Here is a 23,969-nt window from a genome sequence, read left to right on the forward strand (position 1 = left end):
CTTCCAGCTTTAAGATTAATGGATGTGACCACACGCTTGCTGTTTAACGTAACGTGCCCAGATGAAAACAAGAATGTCAGCTAGAACAAAGGAGGATGTGGTTTGATTTTAACATCAATGCCAAGCTGCCTGCGAGCAAGCGGGTATGAAGTTCACATGTTATGCAATCAAGAGGCTGAATTTTAAACCCACAGAGGGAGTCTGTGGGTAATCTCTGCGACAACATACTTGTTTGTTTCTGAGGGGGAATTCGCTCTCTCCGTGCTGCAGAGCTCTGTAGTACATCCACTCCTTCACCAAGCTCTGTTGGGTGGCACCGGATGATTTTGTCAAACTTGCATTTGACCTTTCTGACTCTGGCTTCTCACAAAAATAATACGTAGCTGACGCCGACTGGTCTCTGTGGGAGAAAAAGAAAACCATAACCTGTAGTTCCAGCCCTGGGAACAGAAAGGACAGTTAGGGTTTAGACACATGCAGAGAGCACATCCTGGCCCTCTCTCTGTAAGAAGCAAAGTCACTCATGTTGTTGCTCTCACACTGCAGCCGTGTGCTCTGTCTGCGGCTTTGTCAGCATGTCGCCGGCTGCTAAAATTCAGCAAAATAACACTTCCATCACCGTAAGTGACGGGCCAGCTGTGGCCATTATGTTCATCTCCATATGGTCCCCCTTGTCTGCATACTGAAAAGAATTGTGATGAGCTGGTTCATACCATTGTCTGCACACCCTTTCCACTCCTACTCCACACATAAACAGACAGCCAAGCAAACAATAGCAGAGGACAAACGTTCAGCTACGATTTCCTCCAAATGAAGATGACAAAGCACAGATTTCAAACTCATTTTACATCGTGGGCCACATACGACCCACTCTGACCTTAAGTGTGCGACCACTTAAGGTCAGAAACTCCAATTTCTGTCAGTGTAAAGATGCTGAAACCACAATTAATCCCTGAGAGATCTTCAAATGAGGAAAAGAAGTGCAATTGCAACAATTTGTCTTAGTTTTATGTTGCATATGTAAAATAAGAGAAACACTGTTGCTAGCTCATTGTGTTTTTTATAGTAAAAACATCTTTAGTAGATGCTTGAAAAATGGGAACTTTTCTGTCATTTAATTTTTTGTATCTATCAGTAACTTTCTGGTGTAGCACGAACACAATGGTCTGTAAAACTTTAAATACAGTTAAAAGTTTCAAATCCATAGAGATGACAGAAGAGAGCCTTTATTTGTCAGTTGCAGTTCCCACAACCGACCGTACATACACAACATCACACGCTTTCCAGTGGGCCCGATTGGAGTCTCTGCCTGGCCGATTCTGGCCCCTGGGCCCTATGTTTGACAACCCTGCTATAGAACAGTTGGTGTTTAATGGAATAAAATGACATATGAACTAAATTGGAAAATTACCTGTGTTCCACTGATGCCACAATGAAGCCCTGAGAGGCCATTTCTGCACATATCGCTGAATACAAGGTCCTGAGAAACAATCACAGGAGCCACAGTGTGAGCAGAACTTGTAACGATTATTGCTGCAGGAGTGATGAAATAAAAAAAAAAACAAATGCATTGTGTGTGTACCTAAAGGCTCCCAAGCCGTGGGAGAAGATGATCACGGGACATTTTTCATTCGATTTAAATGGAGCATCCAAATAGGCTGGGATCTTGAAGGACCCTGAAATAGATAAACATGGGGAACATTCACTTTGCCTACTTTTTAAACCACATTAGAAAATGAAAGAAACCAGCTTTCTATTTTTTTAGTGACTAAAGTCATATAATATTGCTGTCCTGACCAAATAAATGCGCAAAGCAGACAAGACTTGAGAAAAAATAGTCAATTTTATGCCATGAAATCATTAGAAATACTGGATTTTCCTAATTTATTCACCAAAGAGGTAGTTGAAGATCCTTTCACTGAGGGCCCTGTTCATTTTCATGAAGTCAGCCAAACCATTAAAGTACTCCTTGTATGGGACCCAGTCAGGCTTCCCTGCACTTTCCATCTCCTGACAGGGATAGTACAGCCGGAAGAAGGTGCCCTGTTGGAGAGACAGACAGTTAGTTCAAGCAACTCAGCAGAAGGCCATTTGCTCCCGTGATGTCAGCAGCCTGTTTGGCCCAATACCCGTGGGTACCCAGCCCAGCATCTGCAGCACACTCAAGAATGTCAAACACAAATATGTGACCTCAGCTGTTACATGTCAGCGTGAACAAAGGTTTTCTTTTGCTTGTACCTCTGCAGTGTGGTCCATCATGAAGTCAGTGCAGCCCACGGCGTTCGGGCCGTTGCCTGGAGGGATCCCGAGGTGGTTACTGCAGCTGCTGCCCATGGTGAAGAAACTGAGCGCGGACCTCCTGTGGTCTGGCAAATAGAAACACACACACGTGTACATCAATACTGCTGCTCTATAAAAGGGAAAGATAACAGGAAGCTACTGACTGCAATGAACAAATGTGTATATGCAGACTGTATCATTATATAGTTTATTAGTATGAAAGGCAAAAACTTGTTCACTGTGGTAACTGTAACCAGCCGTATGAGTCGCGAAGTTTACCCTTGATCTAACCGCAGAGCCCCACACAATCGCACATTTAACTAAACGGGTCAAAGTGTTTGTGCTGTCAGTTAAAACCCAAAACGTGGCGTGTTAACTCCTACCTGTCCTCGCCCACGCGTTAACTTTCTTGACTCCTAACTGAACAAACCCTCCATAAGAAAACATCGACTAGAGCACTTTTGACAGCGACCTATCCAAACGTTCTCTATCTCCTCTTTAGCTGCCGGTAACACTCGTTAAATAAAACAAAAGCCTACCGGAGATACAGAAGTGCGAGCGCTGCCCGCTGTTTCTGCATCAGTTTCGCAATATCACCGTGGACTGACAGAGCAGTCACAGGATAAATGTACTACTTTGGGAGTGGTTAATGTTTTTGTCAGCTAGCCGCTGCTAGCATAGGAGGGGGCTAAACCAGAGTAGTGGCTGAACGGTGTTGAGTCACTGGCAGTCCTGCCTTTGCCGGCCTAATGGCGTCCCCCAACTGAAACCTTAATGACCTACGTGTCATATTATTTAACAGTTGGCAATCATTTTTCTATCATTACTGTAATTACGACTTTGGCGGCTCTTAATATAAACTCAACCAGGCGTATGAAATTGTGTTAACTGCTCTGTATATGGCTCTGGTTTATCGCAGCGACTCTCGCTGACAGCTCTGGGATCACTTGTTGCACTTGTTTACAACAATCATCGACCCTTTAATTAATATTTTCATTAATATCGTGTGAGCCAAGGTGCTGGTGCCAAAGCAGCTGCATATAAGCGCTGGCTTCTCAGTGACAATGGCATTTTTAAAGTGTCTGTACTTTTGATGCGACTCCACGTCTGTTGGGGGCGGTAGAGAGCAGCCGAGCGGAAAACAGCGAGAAGAAGAGCAGTGGAGAACGATGCTGCGTTAGCGAAGCTAACTGTTTTCAACTCATTTATCAGCAACTCCTTGTGTTAAAGATGAAATTGGTGAGTAAAAAGCAGATCAGTGAAGAGAACAACGAATGTAGGAATCGTCGAAAAATGATTAACTTATACTCACCCAAAAGCGACTGTTAGCTGGAAGCTAATAGCGTTTTTTGGTACAGTTGAATAAAGTGGAAAAGGTGAGCAGCGAACAGCAAGTCAGTACAGCGTGAAGTGTTTAACTATGCATACGAAAAAACGGAAACACAATCCCCTGGTGTCGTGTTTATCCTGTTTTACTGTATCTGCATCTTTGTACTCCTACACACACCTACACACACCTGTGGTTTTAACGGTGCATTTCCTCCTTGCAGTACTGTCTGTCGGGTCATCCTACTTTGCCCTGCAATGTCCTCAAGTTCAAGTCCACCACTATCATGTTGGACTGTGGACTGGACACCACCTCTGTCCTCAACTTCCTGCCCCTGCCTTTGGTGCACAGGTGAGTCACTGACAGTAATTCACTCATTCGTGGATAACAGATGTTTTGCTTGTTGATGATTATGATCCTTTTTTTTCAGTCCAAGACTTTCCAAGCTACCTGGTTGGGTCTCTAAGGATGGAACAATAAATTTGGAAAAGGCACGAGAAGCTGTTTGTAATGTGTTTAGGTTACTTGGCGTGTATTTCAACTTACTGCAGTTTTTTATGAAGATGTGCCGATTTATCTGTGGGGGAAAAAACTGTTTCGCCTTATGCTTGCAGGAGCTGAAGGAGTGCGCAGGGAGGGTGTTTGTTGATGCACAGCCAGAGTTCTGTCTCCCTGAGGTAGACATCCCTGATACTTCATCTCTGCATCAGTGTTGTAGCTTGTGCTAGAATGTCTTTCTGCAAAACAGGGGCCACTGTGAAGCATCAGAGTTGCAGCAAAGCGACCTATTTTAAACAAATAATAAGAAAGAAAAAGAAAGCTGATAGGCCTGCTACAACTGACAAGAATAGGGGAATCCTGTCAGAGAAATCAGTTATTATGATCAGCACAGTGTGATTACCACAGACCCTAAAACATCAATCTTAATAAATACCTGAAGTACCACAATGATATTTATTTAATCTGAATAACCCACAGAGAGAACTGTTGGACCTGTCCACCATCGATGTCATCCTAATCTCAAACTACCACTGCATGATGGCTCTGCCTTACATCACAGAGCACACCGGCTTCACCGGGACAGTGTACGCCACGGAGCCCACGCTGCAGATTGGCAGGTGACAGATACCACATCTTACTATTTCTATATTATTTTTGTGATATCATTATTATTTTATTTGGTAAAATGAGATACAGGTCACACGTCTTCGGTTCCTTCCTCAGGCTGCTGATGGAGGAGCTCGTGAACTTCATGGAGAGAGTTCCTAAAGCCCAGTCTGCCACGTCCTGGAAGAACAAGGAGATACAAAGGTCGTCTAGTTTTGTAAAAATATTCTGTGTGTGTGCGTTTTGTCTGAGGTGACACATGAAATACAGTTACTGACTTTGTTTTAGTCATTTTTGAAGTTTCATTTTACCTTCACATAATTTGTCTGGTGTTTTGTTACACCTCCACTAACAGGGTGGTGTAACTCCACCGTTCAAATGAATACTTATGTTGTTGCATTAGGATGCTCCCGGGGCCGCTGAAGGATGCAGTTGATGTGTGGATGTGGAAGCGATGCTACAGCATGCAGGAGGTTAACTCTGCACTCAGCAAAGTGCAGCTTGTGGGTTATTCACAGAAAGTGGTGAGAATTGATTACGTCCAGGAGATATTTAAGACTTCACATTTTTGCTTTCGTGCAGCGGTGACTTCTCCTCGTCTTTTTTCTCGTTTGTTTTTCTTGCAGGAGTTGTTTGGAGCTGTACAAGTCTCCCCATTAAGCTCCGGCTACTCGCTGGGGAGCTCCAACTGGATCATCCAGTCTCACCATGAGAAGGTGTCCTATGTGTCTGGCTCATCTCTACTCACCACACATCCTCAGGTAGGCCAGCAGGCTGAATGCTTCACCATTTCAAAGTCTACTGGGCGCAACCCTTGAAGCTTTTTTCCTGAGCGGAGTGATTTCTGTCATATTTCGGGGCTGTTTACAGAACAAACTGACAAAATGCGTGTGCAGCAGTCAGGGAGGGTGGTCTCTGCTCGTGCAGCTAAACCACGTCATTATTGATTTTTACTAAGGTGTCAAAACTTGTCATTGAGGGTTAGGGCTGCCATGATTAGTAGACTAGTCACGATTACGTCGACTATCAAAATCGTCGACGACTGATTTAATAGTCGACGCGTCGTTTGAAGCTTTGTAAGATCACAAAAGACGCAGGAATAAGTAGTAGGGTTTAAGAGTGTAATAACGGACTGAAACAGAAGATGGCAGCACTGCATGGACAAGGATGCCAGCTGCCGTTACACCCCGAAGAAGAAGAAGAAGCTGTGTCCCAGAATTCATAGCGCGGCCCAGCTCAGTTTCCAACAATGGCGGCAGCTAGTTAGTTTTAATATTACTCTTATTATTCTTTCTGGGTCACAAAATAAACGTTTAACATATTTTCAGGCGAGAATGTAGCTGTGTAAACCTCAAATATCTGCTCAGTTTATCAAGACACCACATATTTTCAAAAGCGCTCCGACGTTTTCGGAGACGTCTGTTAGCCACTAGCTCGATAGCTAGCCGGGGGCTAGGCTCACTAGAGCCGTGAGAACACCGGACTCCCGGCTAATCGTTTTCAAACCCACCGCCGTCTTTCGCTACTCAGGTTAAATATACATAAGTCACTTAGATCACTTAAAAATGTTATTGTTTGTCCTTTTTTTAGTATTTTATTTGTTCCTGAGTAAATCGGTTTGGCTGAGATTAAAGTTATAGTTTTTACACAGCTGAATAAACGTCAAGCAGACAGCTGATTATCAGAAGTCTGAGATACTCCAGAATTTACTCCGGTGTCCTGTTATATTTTAGATAGCAAGGAGTTTATTAAACTTCACTGAAACAATCTGCAAATTTCATTAAAATTTAATAAACTATCATCTTGTCTTTATTTTTAGTTAGCACATACCTTAAACACTTAAAGCTGTAAGCTAATGATAGTTATATAAGAGCAGATGCTGCTGGTGCAATAAGCTGTACGTTTTACGTCCAATGGATGATGATCTGATTAGTCGACTAATCGCAAAAATAATCGGTGACTAGTCGACTATCAAAATAATCGTTTGTGGCAGCCCTATTAAGGGTCCAGCGGAGGTCATCAAATGTCGTCTTTATGGGGGAGAAAGTTAAAGTTTGAAGGGATTGAGGACAAAACCGTCACGATCTAGAGTGTAAAGAGTGCAGTCTGTTATTTGTTTAGTCACAGATTTCCTTTTTCCTGTGCTCAGAGTTTCTTTTGGAAGCTAAATGTTTAGGCGAGTGTTTGTCAGTGCACGCTGTAATTGTTTGAATCCAGTCTGTTCTGTCCTACCACAACTACTCTGCACAGTTTCTCTTCTTCTCTGCTCTCAGCCCATGGACCAGAGCTCCCTAAAGAATAGTGACGTCCTCATTCTGACAGGCCTCACTCAGATGCCTACTGCCAACCCAGACGGCATGCTGGGAGAATTCTGCAGTAACTTGGGTGGGTTTCAATGTAGCGCTTAGATTTCTGTGGCGTGTGAAAAGAACCAAACGTTGAAGTCATTCTTGAATGATGTTGTCTGTGCTTGTTCGTCTGCGTTCTGCAGCCATGACCATCCGGGCAGGAGGAAATGTGCTGGTGCCGTGCTACTCCTCGGGAGTGATCTACGACCTGCTCGAGTGTTTGTACCAGTTCATAGAGAGCGCCAACCTGGGGACCACGCCCTTCTACTTCATCTCACCCATAGCCAACAGCTCGCTGGAGTTCTCTCAGATCTTCGCCGAGTGGTGAGTGGCCGTTTATCGAAAGCTTCTCGATTCTGTCGTGAAAGTTTAATTTTAGGTTTTACTGTTTTTCTTCAGCATGTGCTCGGTTAGCTTGTCCTCATTTTTCCACGTCTTCCACAACAAGTCATGATGCAGTCACTCTGATAATTAGGAACACAGAAGTGCAGCAAACAGCAGAGAGACGATAACGTGTGTGACTGTGGAATATTCCACGTGATTTTTCTTTTTCTCAAATATTTCAGGCTTTGTCACAACAAGCAAACAAAGGTTTATCTCCCAGAGCCGCCTTTCCCACACGCAGAGGTGAGTCAGGAACACTGGCAGTAGGGCTGGGTCACATCATACCGCTCACAGTAACACCGGTATAATGTAAGGCAACGATAAGAAAAGGAAACATGGCGATAGAATATGGGTAAAACGCGCATGCGCAGTGCCTTTGTTTACATACGCACATGGCGGAAAAAGCATGGCGGCGACGGAGAATGAGAAGAGCGAAAGCGGATCGTTGAGTGAAACAGATGAACCTGAACTGGTTTGTAAAAATGCTGCAACTTCACTGGTGTGGAACTGGTTTAGCTTTCGTCCGTCAGATACACAACAAAGCACCGTTTTTGTTAGCGCATGCTAGCGGGCCGTCGTTATTACTGAACCGATTTTATGTACACGGCACTCGAAATTCTGTCAAATGTTTCAGTACGACTTTGCCAAGCTACGAAGCCGCACCGCTTGATGGATTGTCGGAGCATTACGGCTATCGTGGGCGGAGCCTCGCGGAGTGATACGTACTGTGCTTCAACATATAACGTTTAACCTCTTTTTAAGTTGTGTGGATGTTATACATGGTTATGCTGAGGATATGTCGGCCAGTTTCCACTGGAAATGCCTTTTGGTTAAACTGTCAGCAAAGAATTTGCATTTGCACTGTTACATGTTTATATAACTTTAATGCAGATAAAAACAGCTGCTTGTTTAAGTGAAAATACATTGATGGTTTTTTGCACTAATAAAGTATTTTGTCTCGTGTCAATTCTATCGTCAGTTATATCGTTAGCACACATTTTCAAATATATCGTGATAAATATTTTTGGCCATATTGCCCTGCCCTACTGGCAGTGCACTTCTCCTTTATACTGAAAATAATCATTATATTATAGGGAACCTACTTTTTTTAGGTTTTTAACTTGAGGTCCCAGTGGAGGTCATCAAATGTCGTCTTTATGGGGGAGAAAGTTAAAGTTAGAGATGGACCGATCCGATATTACGTATCTGTATCAGTCTGATACTGACCTAAATTACTGGATCGGATATCGGGGAGAAATAAAAAATGTAATCTGATTCATTAAATATCACAAAAGCACCTCACAAAACTTGCGACACGGCGTAACTCAGCTCATAACCGTAGCACGTCGGAGCAGTGTGCGTCACATGATAGAGCAGCTGTGGCGTGCGAGAGCATTGGTTGAGCATTTGGAGCTTTGCTACCAAACCAGCATTTCATCTCTGAAAAAGTATTTATATTTTATGCAAATTCATGTTTGGTTGGAGAAAACGTAGCTTTGAATTGGAAAGCATTAGGCAAATAGTGTTCGAACAGGCCAGTGCCATCACGAGTCATTCATAACAGATGACATGTAGCCCTGAGTTGCATCAAATGTGAGTGAGATGTGCTTTTGCCTGGAGCGCATCAGACCTCTAACACGTTATAAAAAGCGTCGACTGATGCAAAGACAGCAGGATGAAAACACCTGTGGGGCTGGTGACGAGGTTGATAAACTGGTGCTTAAATGTGCTGCTGATGTTTCAGCTCATCCAAACCAACAAGCTGAAGCACTACCCCAGCATTCACGGAGACTTCAGCAGCGACTTCCGTCAGCCCTGCGTGGTTTTCACCGGCCACCCCTCTCTGCGCTTCGGGGACGTCGTTCACTTCATGGAGCTCTGGGGCAAATCCAGCCTTAACACCATCATCTTTACTGGTAATTACAGCTGTCGTTACATCTCAGACGTGACTAAAACAAGGAAAGCTGGTAATGTCCTGAGTGCCTGATCTTTCTCACTCCCAGAGCCGGACTTCTCCTACCTGGATGCCCTGGCTCCGTACCAGCCGTTAGCCATGAAGTGCGTTTACTGTCCCATCGACACACGGCTCAACTTCCACCAAGTATCAAAGCTGCTCAAAGAAGTCCAGGTATGCTGTTAGCACCTGATCTGACTATGAGAGATTATGTGAGCGTTCAGGGCAGAGCTCAGCGAAGCGGTGGGTCTTGCTTAAGATTTGAGGGATTTGATTGAAGCATCCCTGATGTTCCAGGATGGCCCGTTCGCAGCACTAGTTCTCATTTAGCTGTAGCCTTAATTTAAATGTTAAAGCTTCAGCCGCTCACGTTTGTACTCTGTGTGTAAAAGCTACAGCCGTGTCTTCTTCCTGCAGCCTCTCCACGTGGTGTGTCCCGAGCAGTACACCCAGCCTCCTCTGACCCAGTCCCACCGCTCCGACCTGATGTTGGAGCTGCAGCCGCCTCCGATGCCCTACAGACGCTGCTCTGTTCTCAACCTGCCCTTCAGACGCCGCTACGAACGCATCTACATCCTGCCTGAGGTGAGGCCCCGAAGAGAAGTCAAAGAAACTCCTCAGAGATGGATCTGAGTTTCCAGCCACAGAGTATCTGTTGTTTCAGAAACAGATGGTGGATTCTCTGATCACTATGACAACGTGGCGTTTGATCAGCTGTTTTTATTGACAAATCCTCTCGCTGTCAGAAAGCTAAGAGTCGTATTTTTCTCTTCCTAGCTGGCCAACTCGCTGGTGCCCTCGGAGATCAAAGCCGGCGTCTCCGTGGCGACCGTGTCTGCGTTGCTGCACTCAAAGGACAACAAGCACACGTTACAGGTGAGCCCACATTGCTTGCACTTCCATTAGAGAATCAGCTGATCAGAGCTCAGCTGCATTTTTCTTTCATTTGTTCCCAGTCGGTGCCCAAACCCCCTCCCATGCCCCCCAGCAAGAAGAGGAAGCGTGTGATTGAGGAGCCCCCCGTAGCGTTGGCCCCTAAACCCATGCTGAGTGGAGCTGTGGCCCTGGAGGCTTTTCTGGCCACTTTGCAGAAGGTGGGAAATCTGAGCGAGCGGGCTGTCGGTGTGCTGTGATATTAGCTCTTGATGTTAACTTGTTCTGTGCTCATCTGCAGCACGGGATCACAGAGGTTAAAGTGGAGGAAACTGCAGACGGGCACATCCTGCACCTGCAGGCGGAGGACACGCTCATTCAGCTGGAGGAGGACGGGACGCATATCGTCTGTGACAGCGAGCCGCTGAGGACCACGCTCAGGGACCTGGTGCTGCGCTTCCTGCAGAAACTCTGAGCTGAATCCTGGCTGTTAGTTTTTAACCGTGTTTCTGCGTCACTGGGTTACGGACAGAAGGGACGGTGTGGATGCTCAACGGCCATATTCACAGTCACTTCACTGTACAGCATTGTTTGGTTTTATTCTATAAAACTCAGATGTATTATTTTGTATTTAAAAGTTTTCCAGAATCGTGCAGTGACTGTCGTTCATCACTTAGTCTTAGGAAAGCTCTAAAAGTGAAAGCTGAGACTTTGCTCACGAGCCCGGGCTTTGTGTAGCCGGTGTGTTCCTGCGTTGTGTCTGACAATGAAAAGTAAAGAAACAAAGATCTCGCTCCAGCTCCTACAACCAAATGCAAACAGTAGTGAAGAGGCTCAGCTCAACCCACCACAACTCCCAAGCTAGCAAGAACGATCTGTTCATGCTAGCACTGACTGTGCCTATAACACATGTGACACATTTACATTTACAGCATCTAGCAAAGACACACAATGACTGAACTAAAGACACAATAAGAAATATCAGGGTGGCTAAATATACATTATGTGTTGCAGTGTTGGGAAAGACACCGACTCCCCCCACAGGGGAATAGGGGAGAAGGGGAGAGGCCAAAGGGGTGCACTGTTTATAGGGTTGCACCAAAGAAGAAGAACAGTGAGGAGGGGCTCCAACTGATAGTGAACAAAACTACAGGCTTGAAGGTCCTAAAAATTAGGTATAACAGGAACGGTTTAACATTTTGTGTAATTGTAACAATGTGTCATTTATGACCTGGTTACATTTGCACAGGATAAAATGAGGAAAGCGCTTCACTCACATTCCACAGAAGTGTTCCTTCCTGAAACTGAGTAACAGCAGGTGTGTTTTCCTGGCACACGCTGACACGACACAAGAGGAAATGCACAGTAAACATGTTCAACAGGAACGATGGCTGAATATTTAATTTAAGCTGGGCTCCCTGAACACACCAGGGCCTCTGTCAGTGTTCACACACACACACACACACACACGTGCTCTCACTTCTGGAAATGCTCCGTTTCTCTGGTGAGGAAACAAACATTTCCTCCAGGTCTTAAACACAGTTGCACATTTTTCCAGCGGGAGGAGTCGCCCCCTGCTGACCACTATGAAGAATACCAGTTTCAGGCACTTTGACGGCAGCTTCATATCTCAGAACCAGATTCTGTGATAATCTTCCAACTACATAGACTCCAGATGTTTTATAGTGAGTGTGTTTGGCATTTGACTCCCTGGACTCACAGTTTTTCAGCTTGATGTGCATTTATTGAGACACAGTGTGAAAGTTTCGTCTTTTAACATTTGCGTGTAACTTTTCCCAATCTCACAGTGATGAAGAGTCCTGTCAGAAATTCCTGAAGCCAGATTCAGATACTGAAAAGGTTCACGTGTAGCACCTTTTTGTTTCATTCACTTTTCACATGTCGAGCCAAAATGTCATATTTGATTTACGTCAGCATGTTGTGCAAGGAATTCTTAAAAAATATGACCAAGTTAGACAAAAGAAGAAGTTTCTGACCTATAAAACACATTTATAGCAGATGAACGTTATCTGAGTCATGTTCACAAGAATTAGAAAAAACAAACTATTAAGCTGACACAGGAGCTGGGAAACACCTGCACAGAAAAACCTGGAGAACTATTTTTGGAGGATACTTAGAGAAATGAGAAGAAAGCTGAAAAGTAAAGACGTCACAACAAATATTCCAGCTGGTTCAAACTTGTACAAAGTCAGTTTGTCTTATAAACTGTTTTCTAGTGCATTAAAAATGTTTTTAAAAAATAATCAAAAAACTAAAAACACCCATTTCTCAAATTCTTAGTAAAACCCGAGGAAATGATGTGGCTCATGACGTCTGCACATTACTGCAAGTGTGGCCCAGCTCGCAGTAAAAACGACTGTGAGTAACATCGCTTACAAAAGACCAACATGCGTGAGGTACGACACGACAACTCGTTTGTGTCACAAAATATTTAATCAGTGCAGAATTGATTACATGCGTCAGAAGTACATCTAATAATAAGCTGTACAATATCTTACAGTGTACTACGTGTTGCTTTGATAATACGACTGTCTGCAGCAGGAGGATCATCTCAGACTGATAAATGTGAGGTGCTCTGACTCTTCACCTTTAGAGCGAAATACAAACAGATGTAACATTAACTGCTTCGGCTGGTGTGCAGTAATCTGTCATCTTCAGGGTGGTTTAAAAAAGAATAAAAAGGACATCAGGTATCAGGTATGTTAGGTTTCAGCGGATCCTGACATTGACAGGTTCCACGTGGTTCCAGGCAGGAAGAACAAACAGGGGACTGTCCAGTGATCGATCAGTGGCTTCATTAAAGAGAAGACATTCATACCAGCACGAAGCCACGTTGTCCCCTCTTTGTTCTTGTTTCCTGAAACTACAGGCAGTGCATTTAAGAGCGTGATGACATCATTAGCCGATGAGGCCCAGGCAGCGTGAATAATGAACTTAAGTTAGGCGTGGTACAGTTAGGCAGGTCTAAAGCTCATCTGGTCTTAAACTAAGCGTGGAGGACAGCGGCGAGGGGAAGATCGCAGAGGACTGATGTAACCAGGTGAGAGCGCAGCGAGCGCTCAGGTGGCAGCTTAAACACGTCACAGTCAGCTGGCAGTTTGAGGTGGGCGTGAGGGGGTGACGTCACAGTTCTTGGAGGTGCAGAAGTATTAAAGCTTTTTGTTACAACAGGATGGACTTATTGTAACGATGTTCTCGTTCAGCTCTATGGAGCTTTCATTTGGCCCACAGCTTTTGCTTTTTTGGGGTTCGCTCTCATCGCTCCCGTGGTGTCACTTTGCCCTCGGCTGGAAAAAACAAAGCTGTAATATCGAATACACAATAGCCACTTCTTTTAGCTCGGGGACTGAGTGTGTGTGTTTGTGTGGTGGAAGGTGGTGGCGGCGGCAGTGGGGGGGGGGGGGGGGGGTTCAACCTGATAAATGCGCCTTTGGCTGAGTCAGCCGCTTCACGCTTATACCCATCCATTACTTGGCTTCTTTCTCTGCGTCCAGCACTGCAGAGCGGATGCCCAGCTTCTTCAGCTCCTCCACCAGGTCTCCGTTCTGGTGCATCTGCAGAAAGATGTCGCAGCCTCCCACAAACTCGCCATTGAAGTACACCTGAGGGATCGTGGGCCAGTTGGAGAAGTCTTTGACTCCTGTGGAAGGCAGACGGCGTTAATACTACCAGTCAGGTTTTTAAATTAGGCGTAGCAGTTTGGTTACATGCCTCATTAGCATTTTTTAACGAAAATCTGAGGGGTGGGGCTTTTTTCTACCCACTGAAACTGTAGCAAAAGCACAAATCTCCACACACACAGCAAAGTGTCTCCAACACAATTCAGATTTATTCATTTAGTGCAACAACAGTGGCCTCAAGGCACTTTATACTGTAAAGTAAAGACCCTACAATAATGGAGAGAAAATCCCACCAATCAGACGACCCTTATGAGCAAACCATAGATGGAAGAGGGAAAGATAAACTGCCTTTTAACAGGAAGCAGAACCAGGTTCAGTGAGGGGCCATCTGTGAGTGGTTGGGGGGTGAGGGGAGGAAGCCAGGAGAAAACACACTGTGGAAGAGCCTCTTCTCTTAACCCCCCCTCCCCCCCGCTCTTTTAAGCCCTTTAATATCAGTATTATATGTTTGTTAGTGTCCAGACGTGGCTGTAAAATACAACATTCAGGACTATATAACAATATGTAAATTGATCCAATTGGTCATTATCAGGTTTTTACTCTAAACATGTGAACATGTGGTTACAGACGCACTTAGACAGGAGCACATATCGCTGATGTCATCTGTAAGGACGCTCCCCGACATGTCTCGTGTCATTATCGGAACAATGGGGATCGAGTCAGCTGCGCAACACTGATAAAAACTGGCCATAGAGCCGTTGACAGCTATCCTAACGTAATGCTGCTTAGAATGAGGTAACAATCAGGTTCAGTAGTTCACACACGGCTCTGAGGGGAGCCGACACTTCAAGGGTGTTTAAATGAGCTGCACCCAGCATGTGACGCTTTTTCTGCCGCTTACAAAGTAACCAAGACGGTACACGTTCACCTGAGAGGTGGCAACCTGTTGCTGTCAGGCCGACTCCGGGTTACTGACCTTGTCTGAGGTCCTGGTCCTCCAACACGTTGTACGCAGCGTAGTTGTCCACGCCGTGCATCCGGAGGATCTGAACCACAGCGTTACTGAAGCCGCACATGGGCTGCGCCGGCGTGCCTTTCATAAACACCACCACTTTGTCCTTCTTCACCATCTCACCGAGGTCTTTCTGGAGATCCGCCGCCGAGCACAGGAGCCGGGCTGAGGCCCACTGCGAGCGGCCGTCGGGTTGTCTGGGCACGTAGACGGCCGGACCCGAGCGGAGACACCGAGCAGCGGATCGGAATAAATTGTTCATGGTTTGTGTTCAATTATCTCGTTAGAAGAGGAGAAGAAATGTCCTACAGACGGACCAGAGTCGGAGTGAAAACAGCCAGCCTCACTGTTACGATGAGGGGCGTTTACGTGAACGGTGATTGGACAGCGTCGCCCACGAAATAAATCGAGTCTGATTTGCTAATGGTGGCGTCACACGTCATTCAACGCCGGCGAACGTAAGACGTTTAAAGTGATGTAACTTAGAAAATATAATAGTAACAATGTTACAATAAAAATAAGAATAATGTGGCATTCACATGGCATGTATATGCATATGGCATGTTTTCTTTGATAAAATAAAATATTATAATAAAAAATATATTTTTTCAGGTCACAGAAGCAGAGAAGGACTTCCGGAGCATTTTACAGTCACAGGAAGAAGAGGGTAACTGCTTCAAAGATGGCGGCGCCCACACAGAAGAATAACAAACCGGGGAAACCTGGAGGGAAAGAGGCTCAGCCTCTCATTATCGCCAAAACCCCGGCGGAGGAACAGCGTCTGAAACTGGAGAAGTTGATGCGAAACCCAGATAAGCTCGCTCCCATCCCAGACCGACCCAAAGAGTGGAACCCGCGAGCTCCGCCCGAGTTCGTCCGGGACGTGATGGGCTCCAGCGCGGGTGCAGGCAGCGGAGAGTTCCACGTTTATCGCCACCTCCGCCGCAGAGAGTACCAGAGACAGGACTTTCTGGACAAGATATCAGAGAAGCAAACGAAGGACGAGGAGTACCTGGAAAAACTGGAGCAGAACAAACAGGCCGCCGAAGACAGGACAGCGAAGCGGCGGAAGAAGCGAGAGAAGATGAAGCAGAAGAAGCTCCTGGCGAAGAAAGCTAAACTTGAAACTAAAAGCAAGAAGGAGGGAGACGACAAGAGCTCCGAGAGCGAGGAGGACGACGAAAGCAAGGATGAAGATGAGGACGACGAAAGAGAAGCTGAGGATGACGCAGAAGCGCCCAGCTTCATCATGGGGAAGAAATGAAACGTGGAAACTCCTCGCAGCTGGACACCAGCGATACTTAAAGCCTTTGAAAATAGAAGAGATGGTTTGGACCCTGTGGTGAGCAAACAGGAAGGTGGACCTGCTGCAAGGATTAAAAACATTTGTCTCATTAGCAGAGACACTTGGACTGCCTGGTTTAGCAGGCAGGAGAATCCACCGAGGGACGATGTTTGAAAGAGAAATTGTTCAGTTATTCATTATGTGCTCCAGGATCACACGTGGAAGCCTTTGTCGTTGTTATATTTCAGTATGATTCAGGCTTATCTGCAGGGAAATCCAGCTTTGGTTTTAAGTTAGGAATTTTAACAGGATTTGGAAATAATCTATATTTCAATGTGCTACATGTTTTGAAATAAAACAGAATAATAAAAACACCCGGGTGTTGTGCAAGTTGCTCACAATGAAACCCAACAGCCACGATGATGCTTAGACATGTGATTGATCCTTCGATGTTCTCCTCCTGTGCAGCCTTGTGACGCTGCCCCTGGCCGAGCCCGTCGCCTGTGGGTACAACAAGGCTGCAGAAAGCAACTCAAAGAATGAAAAGGCGTGGCTCCTGGAGGCTCAGGAGAGTCACGTGCGATGTTCTTTGCACAGACCCCTGCCTTCCACGGTGGTGACGACCTCCCTCGGTAGCCGTCACCTTTCTTGAGGCAGGTAGAGTAAAACCTGGCAGCCAGATATTGTCTGAAACAGGGGAAGCTCTTCCTGTCAGACACTGTTCAGCTGTCACACTGAAGCCTTTGCGCTGCTGTTTAGTTTCAACTATTAAAAACACTCAGAACATTTGTTTGCTTCAGTGTAAGTTTGTCTGTGCCTACTTGTTAGTTTGCTCCTTTAATACAAATAAGAATATAGCTGGAAGCGAGTCAGTCCTTTCAATCAGGTTTTGGCTTTCTTTATTTATATTTATTTAGTTAGAAAATGTTGTCATTCCTTCAACCTGAACCCTTGACCGATGCTGCAGATTAATGTTAGAAATGTATGTTATACTCGTGCTCAGTATCACATGTTCCCTGTTGTCAATTTCTCCTAATCATATTAAATTCAAACTATTTCCTTTAAATGTGATACCTGAACATGTTTTAAAACAGAATTTGCTCTCTTCCTTCTTTAGTTTAAATTTTTTCTTTTATTTAACAAAATGGGCCAATGGGACTTAAATAAAATGTGTTTTTGGTCTTTTTATGGTCTGAAAGTCATTAAAAAATGTTTGCCTAGATTCACAAAATATAAAAAGTGTTTCATTGAAAGAGCTGTTAATATGCACGTGCTTTCATCCTGTCAGAAAGAACAGAAAAAGGATGTTTGATGTACACTTGGCTTTCTGTTAGCTGTAGTGAAACACTGCCACACTTAGGAGTGTATCTTTAATATATTACTGGATATTTTTATTTATGATTTATTTTAATACCTGATGAAGATCAGTTACATTTTTTGACATTTGTTTTTTTTTCCTGCACAGCTGTTGTTCATTCAGGTGAACCAGCGACCTTCTGGTTACAGATGCGCTTCCCAACCCCCTGAGCCACGGTCACCCCAATGTACATGTGTATGTTTGCTGAGTTTCACAGCTAAAGAAGAAGTCTCGCAACCTTTGATTTGACCTTCACAAAAGTAAACCAGTTAGGGAGTGGAAAGGAGTATCGAAGGAGTATTAAAATGTCTTATTTTCATGTATAATTAACACGAGAGTTCTCTGTGCATATTATCACACTGTATTTGCATCATATAGTTTCTTGAATAGCGATGCAGTGAGGAGGACATTTCCACAAGCCTGACTGTAGATACGGATTGGTGGAAGAAAAAGTAGAAAGGATGAAAGATAAGAGGTAAGAAAAGTCAAATCATAAAGAATGAAACAAGTACTGGCGAGGAAATGAATCACTAATATCCAGCGTACCATTTTAATGCACTTTATTTATGTGTTTGACCTTACAGCTCATCATCTCCCTATAAAACACTTGTGAACACATAAGTGGAAGAACCTTTGGGAACAAATGAAAACTTCAAATCAGACAAGCTAACGTGTGTCTTCAGCAGCCGTACAGCAGGTTGATCCTCCTGATGTCCCAGGAGGACATGCCCTGCCTCTGGCCAATCTGGACGTTGGGGTTGGGGATGGGGGTGATGGTTTCCCTGCCATTGATGGAGAAGGCTGTTCTATCATAGTGCATTATGGAGGAGTAGTCGTAGGGAGTGTTGAGGTTGTTGGTGTCCTCCTTGTTGAAGTTGTAGGCCATCTGTCGGTCGATGTTCTCCCAGTTGATCCTGACGTAGTAGTCGCGGTCGCTCCTGGTCTGCTCGTGCTGGAAGCCCAGAGCGTGGTTGACCTCGTGCTGGACGACGCCAAAGTAGACGCAGCCCTGCCTGTTGAGAGACAGGACCTGCTTCCCTCCCTGTCTGCCCACAAGAGAGAAGCATCCGTTCTGGCTCTCGATGCTGATGTAGTCGTTGTGGTTCTTACGGTCCACAAAGCGGACACAAGTCTGGCTGTGGAAGGACTGCAAGGCATTTCTGATCAGCTGCCTTTCCCCGCTGCTGTACTCGCTGCTGATGGTGAAGGGAATCGTCACCAGGCCGTTGATGTCTTTCTGCCACAGGCAGCTCTGGTAACTCTGGCATTTAATGGCATTTCTGCTCTTTGGAAGCAGGATGTCTCCTTCCAGCAGGAGCTCATTGCTGCCGTTGTTTGCGGTCAGAATCCTGGTGGTGATATCGACGGTGTGGTCTTCCTCCACCTGGCCCTCTCCTCCTCCTCTTTCCTCCATGAGAGGATGAGCCTGAGAGAGGCCGAGCAGCAGCAGCAGGCTGACAGAGGGACTCATCTTCAGAGTGGGTCTGGTAGCTGTGGAGCTTCTTTGCAGAGCTGCTGTGGAGAGACTCCTCGGAGCTTCGTGTCTGACACAGTTGAGTCGCGGGTCTTTATACTCTCCTCTACAGGTGTGTCTGCAGGAGGATTATGGGCTGGGGTCCACATCGCTGGGCCTGAATAAACCTGAGAAGGGAGGACTGCACAGACAAACCTACTCTTTCAACATGCTGTGTTATGTCAGGTCTGTGGACGGATCAACACAGTTTCTTTACTGGGTGGGACTCGTTTAACTACACATCAGAAACTTCTACAACTAAAAGTCCTCAAATTCTCCATTTGCAACCACCTTTATTTTCACTGTTATTTTGGACAGTCAGATAATGCTCATCTAAAAGTAATCTGTTCTCTTTTCTTCATCTGCTGTGTTTTTCTTCTCATTGACACACTGATCCAAATCCATCAGTCTGACCATCATATGTATAAACAAATATTTATATTTTATTAGCAGCATAAGCAATTTAGTTTGTAGTGCTGCTGATAAATCATATTTGAGCAGGTTTTGGTGACATTCAGGCAAACAGTCAAAGTCAAGAGCAAAAGCATTTACAGAAATTCACGACACATTTATGGAATTTCAAAATATATCTGCTTTCATAAACGACCATCAGAAAAATCTGAAGTTGTTGAACCAGAAACCATCATTCCCTTTCTTGATATCTGAGCTACTCTGTGAGGGTTCGGTAAATAATAATGAGAGATGTTAAACAATGTGAGCTAAACTAGTCGGTGAGGTTGTCATTTGGGTGTCCTTTCAACTTCATGACTGACGTCTGGGCCAATAAAGGCCACATTAAATAATATAAAACTAAATAACATAAAAAATACGAAGAAACAAACAGAAGAATGAATTTTAAAGGAAGCCTTTATTCTCTTTTATTCTCAGCTTCATATTTTTATTCTTGCGCTTTACTAAAGTCATTTGCATGATTCACAGTTCAAAATAATCCCTCTTTAGCTTTACTAGGCCATGCTCCTGTCTGAAATAAGCCCTTTTAGCTCCTCTGCCTTTACCTCCACCAATCCTTTAGCCAGCTTCTTCATCCCTGCTCATACAGCAGGTTTTCTGCACCTGGTAGACAAGTGTACGTTACACATACGCTGACCTTATTAACTGAAACCAGTAGCATATTTAGTATTGCTGTTTGCCGCTGTAACACTTTAAATAGGAAAGAAGTAAAGAATAGTAGAAGGCACAATTTAATTATAATAATATTGAAAAGACTTCGAATGAAAGGCTGAACAAAGTCAGATTTCAGACATGAATACCAGGAGGAGCTGGAGGGACTGGACTGAGACAGAGTTCCTGTTTCTCATGTGAAGCATAAAGACACTGTGATACAGATTCACTATCATATACACTCAGCTTGGTTTAGTGCAGGCAGCTACATGGATGGAGACTGCATACAAAACACTCGCTCACTGGTGGTGACCAGAGATGGGCAGTAACGCGTAATCTGATTACTTTTTTTCAAGTAACTTGACCAACACTGGTGGTGACTGCTGCTGCACCATCTTCATATGAACACAGCAAAGTCACACTAACTTTGTTCTCAGGAGGCAGCTGGTTAAAGACGAGCCACTGGTGGATCTGACTGATCGACACTCGTGTTCTCTCGTGCTTCTCTGTGGAGTGACTGATGGAAATGTGCAGGGCTGCAGTGAACGTGTGAAAAACCTGCAGAAACACAGGAGAGGCAGAGACACTCAGGTCCAACAGTTATTGGACACAGAGGCCATTTTTGTAGTTTTGCTTCTGTAACCGCAGCGGACTTTAAAACAATCAAGTTGTCATTGAAACACTGACTTTTACCTTTAATTCAATGGGTTCAACAAAAGGAAATGTAACCGATTGTTTAGGAATGAATCGGTTTTTATACATAGTACCTCATTTTCAGAGGTCCTATATTATTGAACTGCTGAGTGACGCACAGCTTAGTGTTCAGGCGAGGCCGGCTCCCTCGTTGTTTCAAATGAAACATGCATAATATCTCAAGCTGATTTAAAGTGTTGTTTTAGTGTTTTATAGCTTTCATATAATTTTTATTGATGCGGTCTGAAAAGATGTCAGCACAAGTGATGGAAGTTATCAGTGGGCTAAATAAGCTTTCAGAGCCAGAGCACAAAATGACAGAATTATTTCCATGGTTGAGAAAAACTCACAGCATCGAGTCAGCAACGCCCCCGAGGAGGCGGGCAAAGTCTGCAATCAAGAGACGTCTCCGTGAATGAACATACGGCAAATTTACAACAAGGTGCAAACCACTAGTTACACTCGAGAACAAGAAGGTCGTTAGACTTGACCAGAAACAGGTAAAAGAAAACAAATGGGCGATAAAACTGGGATGAAGCGTTACCAGAATGATGGGAGGAAAGAACCACGGAGGAGGAGAAACTGCTGCATCATCTATCAGACGTGATGGAGCGATGCCATGGCTGCCAAGAACCAGCTATTTAATGTTTATTGATTATGTATTTGCTAATAGAAGGAGCAGGATGAGGAGTATACAGGCCTATACTCTCTGCTCTGACTCAGCCATGTGCTGCAAAACTGATTGAACGGTGCTTTGAAGAAAAAAGATAAAGAGGTTGTCAAATCAAAAGCAACCCAAGAATTCCTCACGGCAAAGAAATGGCCTAAACTTCATTGGTGCAAGAACAGGAGCCTCTGTAAAATAAGGAAGATTTCTTTAAAGTATTAAATGATCTTAGACATCATTGCACAATATATGAAGCAGTTTCTTGCACAAAGATGTCAAACGCAGCAAATATGATGCACACTAAAAGTCATATTTTGGAAGCAGGTTTTCCAGTTATTAAATACAAAAGTGAATGCCGAGAGAACGGCAAGCAAGCAGCAATAGAAGGTGATTGCTGTGAAGGTCTACCAGGACATCTTAAGGATAGAAACGCACAATTAGGTGATGTCAACGGACTCTGGCTTCTAGATTTAGGCTGTCAGTGAGTGCAAATGTTCGTCAAGTATTAAATACAGTCCTTATGATCCAAATTCTAGCTGGTCTATGTGATTTTGACTCTCTGAAAATGGGGGAATGTGTATAAAATTGGATGCAGCTGTTAAACAGTTAAGCCATTACTTTGTAAAACCTGACTGTGTCGGTGTGCAGAGCAAAACTACAAAATAAACTACGGACCTCGATGTAAAAACCACTCACGAAATCAAGCCAACCATATTCAGCAAACCAATATAATGCACTTTATTTTTTATATTTGACAAACTTATTTCACGCATAATTAACATGACTGAGGTCATTAACTTTCACTTCACAGAAACTGAAAACTAAATAAGCGTCAGTAACTTTTAAGTGATAATCGGAAAACAGTTTGCCATCAATGAAAACTTCAAATCAGACAAGCTAACGTGTGTCTTCAGCAGCCGTACAGCAGGTTGATCCTCCTGATGTCCCAGGAGGACATGCCCTTCCTCTGGCCAATCTGGACGTTGGGGTTGGGGATGGGGGTGATGGTTTCCCTGCCATTGATGGAGAAGGCTGTTCTATCATAGTGCATTATGGAGGAGTAGTCGTAGGGAGTGTTGAGGTTGTTGGTGTCCTGCTTGTTGAAGTTGTAGGCCATCTGTCGGTCGATGTTCTCCCAGTTGATCCTGACGTAGTAGTCGCGGTCGCTCCTGGTCTGCTCGTGCTGGAAGCCCAGAGCGTGGTTGACCTCGTGCTGGACGACGCCAGCGTAGACGCAGCCCTGCCTGTTGAGAGACAGGACCTGCTTCCCTCCCTGTCTGCCCACAAGAGAGAAGCATCCGTTCTGGCTCTCGATGCTGATGTAGTCGTTGTGGTTCTTATGGTCCACAAAGCGGACACAAGTCTGGCTGTGGAAGGACTGCAAGGCATTTCTGATCAGCTGCCTTTCCCCGCTGCTGTACTCGCTGCTGATGGTGAAGGGAATCGTCACCAGGCCGTTGATGTCTTTCTGCCACAGGCAGCTCTGGTAACTCTGGCATTTAATGGCATTTCTGCTCTTTGGAAGCAGGATGTCTCCTTCCAGCAGGAGCTCATTGCTGCCGTTGTTTGCGGTCAGAATCCTGGTGGTGATATCGACGGTGTGGTCTTCCTCCACCTGGCCCTCTCCTCCTCCTCTTTCCTCCATGAGAGGATGAGCCTGAGAGAGGCCGAGCAGCAGCAGCAGGCTGACAGAGGGACTCATCTTCAGAGTGGGTCTGGTAGCTGTGGAGCTTCTTTGCAGAGCTGCTGTGGAGAGACTCCTCGGAGCTTCGTGTCTGACACAGTTGAGTCGCGGGTCTTTATACTCTCCTCTACAGGTGTGTCTGCAGGAGGATTATGGGCTGGGGTCCACATCGCTGGGCCTGAATAAACCTGAGAAGGGAGGACTGCACAGACAAACCTACTCTTTCAACATGCTGTGTTATGTCAGGTCTGTGGACGGATCAACACAGTTTCTTTACTGGGTGGGACTCGTTTAACCACAAACCTTAAACAAACTAAAACTAAACTATTTCTATGATTAAAAAGTATCAGCAGAGGACACAAAGAACACGTCGTGTTATACCGACGAGGAAACGGCTACAATATTTACATCATCTTCACTGTGAAAGACAACACCAGGGATCCATTATTTGATTATAAAGAATTAACTGCTTGTTGAACAAAGTTATTATAGTTTTGTATTTCTGTGATAAATATTTTTTAGCTTAATTTTTAATTGTTTCTGTCTTAGTTTTGGATTTTTGGAAGTGAATGTTTCCTGTGAGACTCGACCTGTTTCTGGAATGTAGTAATTTTACAAGATAAAAGAAAGATCAAACACGTTGCTGCAGGAAATGTTAGAGGTAACTTCCAGTGCTATCAGACTTGACCAACACTTTGTCAAATCTCTCTAAAAAGATTTGT

General features: G+C 44.6%; 6 protein-coding genes and 1 non-coding gene across 10 annotated transcripts in view; 3 read left to right on the forward strand and 4 right to left on the reverse strand.

The window, feature by feature from the left end:
- Positions 1–3,906, reverse strand: part of pla2g7 (phospholipase A2, group VII (platelet-activating factor acetylhydrolase, plasma)) — a 9,163-nt gene extending 5,257 nt beyond the window's left edge. The window contains exons 1-6 of one of the 4 annotated variants that reach the window (XM_085133912.1): positions 3,798–3,906; positions 2,239–2,366; positions 1,893–2,043; positions 1,583–1,676; positions 1,412–1,480; positions 229–400 (exon numbers count right to left, since the gene is read on the reverse strand). In XM_085133912.1, coding sequence (XP_084990038.1) covers positions 229–400; positions 1,412–1,480; positions 1,583–1,676; positions 1,893–2,043; positions 2,239–2,334 — 582 coding nt within the window. In that variant the 5' untranslated portion in view covers positions 2,335–2,366; positions 3,798–3,906. Of the gene's footprint in view, positions 1–228; positions 401–1,411; positions 1,481–1,582; positions 1,677–1,892; positions 2,044–2,238; positions 2,367–2,663; positions 3,043–3,592; positions 3,749–3,797 lie in introns of those variants that run through there. The other 3 variants (XM_085133913.1, XM_085133910.1, XM_085133911.1) reach the window with 3 other exon arrangements.
- ints9 (integrator complex subunit 9) lies at positions 3,263–11,030 on the forward strand. Its single transcript, XM_085133905.1, has 17 exons — positions 3,263–3,519; positions 3,831–3,958; positions 4,038–4,098; positions 4,222–4,284; positions 4,586–4,725; positions 4,832–4,918; positions 5,118–5,238; positions 5,341–5,475; positions 6,988–7,099; positions 7,206–7,386; positions 7,629–7,689; positions 9,191–9,362; positions 9,450–9,574; positions 9,818–9,985; positions 10,178–10,276; positions 10,357–10,494; positions 10,575–11,030. The coding sequence occupies exons 1-17, from the start codon at positions 3,511–3,513 to the stop codon at positions 10,746–10,748; spliced, it is 1,974 nt and encodes a 657-aa protein (XP_084990031.1). The 5' UTR covers positions 3,263–3,510; the 3' UTR covers positions 10,749–11,030.
- Positions 11,031–12,708: 1,678 nt separating this feature from the next.
- Positions 12,709–15,188, reverse strand: glrx5 (glutaredoxin 5 homolog (S. cerevisiae)). Its single transcript, XM_085133927.1, has 2 exons — positions 14,891–15,188; positions 12,709–13,934 (listed from the first exon to the last, which is right to left on the reverse strand). The coding sequence occupies exons 1-2, from the start codon at positions 15,186–15,188 to the stop codon at positions 13,762–13,764; spliced, it is 471 nt and encodes a 156-aa protein (XP_084990053.1). The 3' UTR covers positions 12,709–13,761.
- Positions 15,189–15,259: 71 nt separating this feature from the next.
- Positions 15,260–17,397, forward strand: prkrip1 (PRKR interacting protein 1). Its single transcript, XM_085133925.1, has 2 exons — positions 15,260–15,384; positions 15,539–17,397. Exons 1-2 carry the CDS (start codon positions 15,350–15,352, stop codon positions 16,188–16,190), a joined length of 687 nt encoding a protein of 228 aa, XP_084990051.1. The 5' UTR covers positions 15,260–15,349; the 3' UTR covers positions 16,191–17,397.
- LOC146501256 (small Cajal body-specific RNA 13) lies at positions 16,673–16,948 on the forward strand. The gene has a single exon (XR_014869651.1).
- Positions 16,707–19,549, reverse strand: LOC146501257 (high choriolytic enzyme 1-like). Its single transcript, XM_085133923.1, has one exon. The coding sequence runs from the start codon at positions 19,037–19,039 to the stop codon at positions 18,248–18,250; it is 792 nt and encodes a 263-aa protein (XP_084990049.1). The 5' UTR covers positions 19,040–19,549; the 3' UTR covers positions 16,707–18,247.
- Positions 19,550–21,694: 2,145 nt separating this feature from the next.
- On the reverse strand, positions 21,695–23,688 carry LOC146501258 (high choriolytic enzyme 1-like). Its single transcript, XM_085133924.1, has one exon. It carries the CDS (start codon positions 23,263–23,265, stop codon positions 22,474–22,476), a length of 792 nt encoding a protein of 263 aa, XP_084990050.1. The 5' UTR covers positions 23,266–23,688; the 3' UTR covers positions 21,695–22,473.
- Positions 23,689–23,969: the final 281 nt, after the last annotated feature.

This window comes from Neolamprologus multifasciatus, chromosome 15, assembly GCF_963576455.1.
Source record: "Neolamprologus multifasciatus chromosome 15, fNeoMul1.2, whole genome shotgun sequence".
NCBI classification, from domain to species: Eukaryota; Metazoa; Chordata; class Actinopteri; order Cichliformes; family Cichlidae; genus Neolamprologus; species Neolamprologus multifasciatus.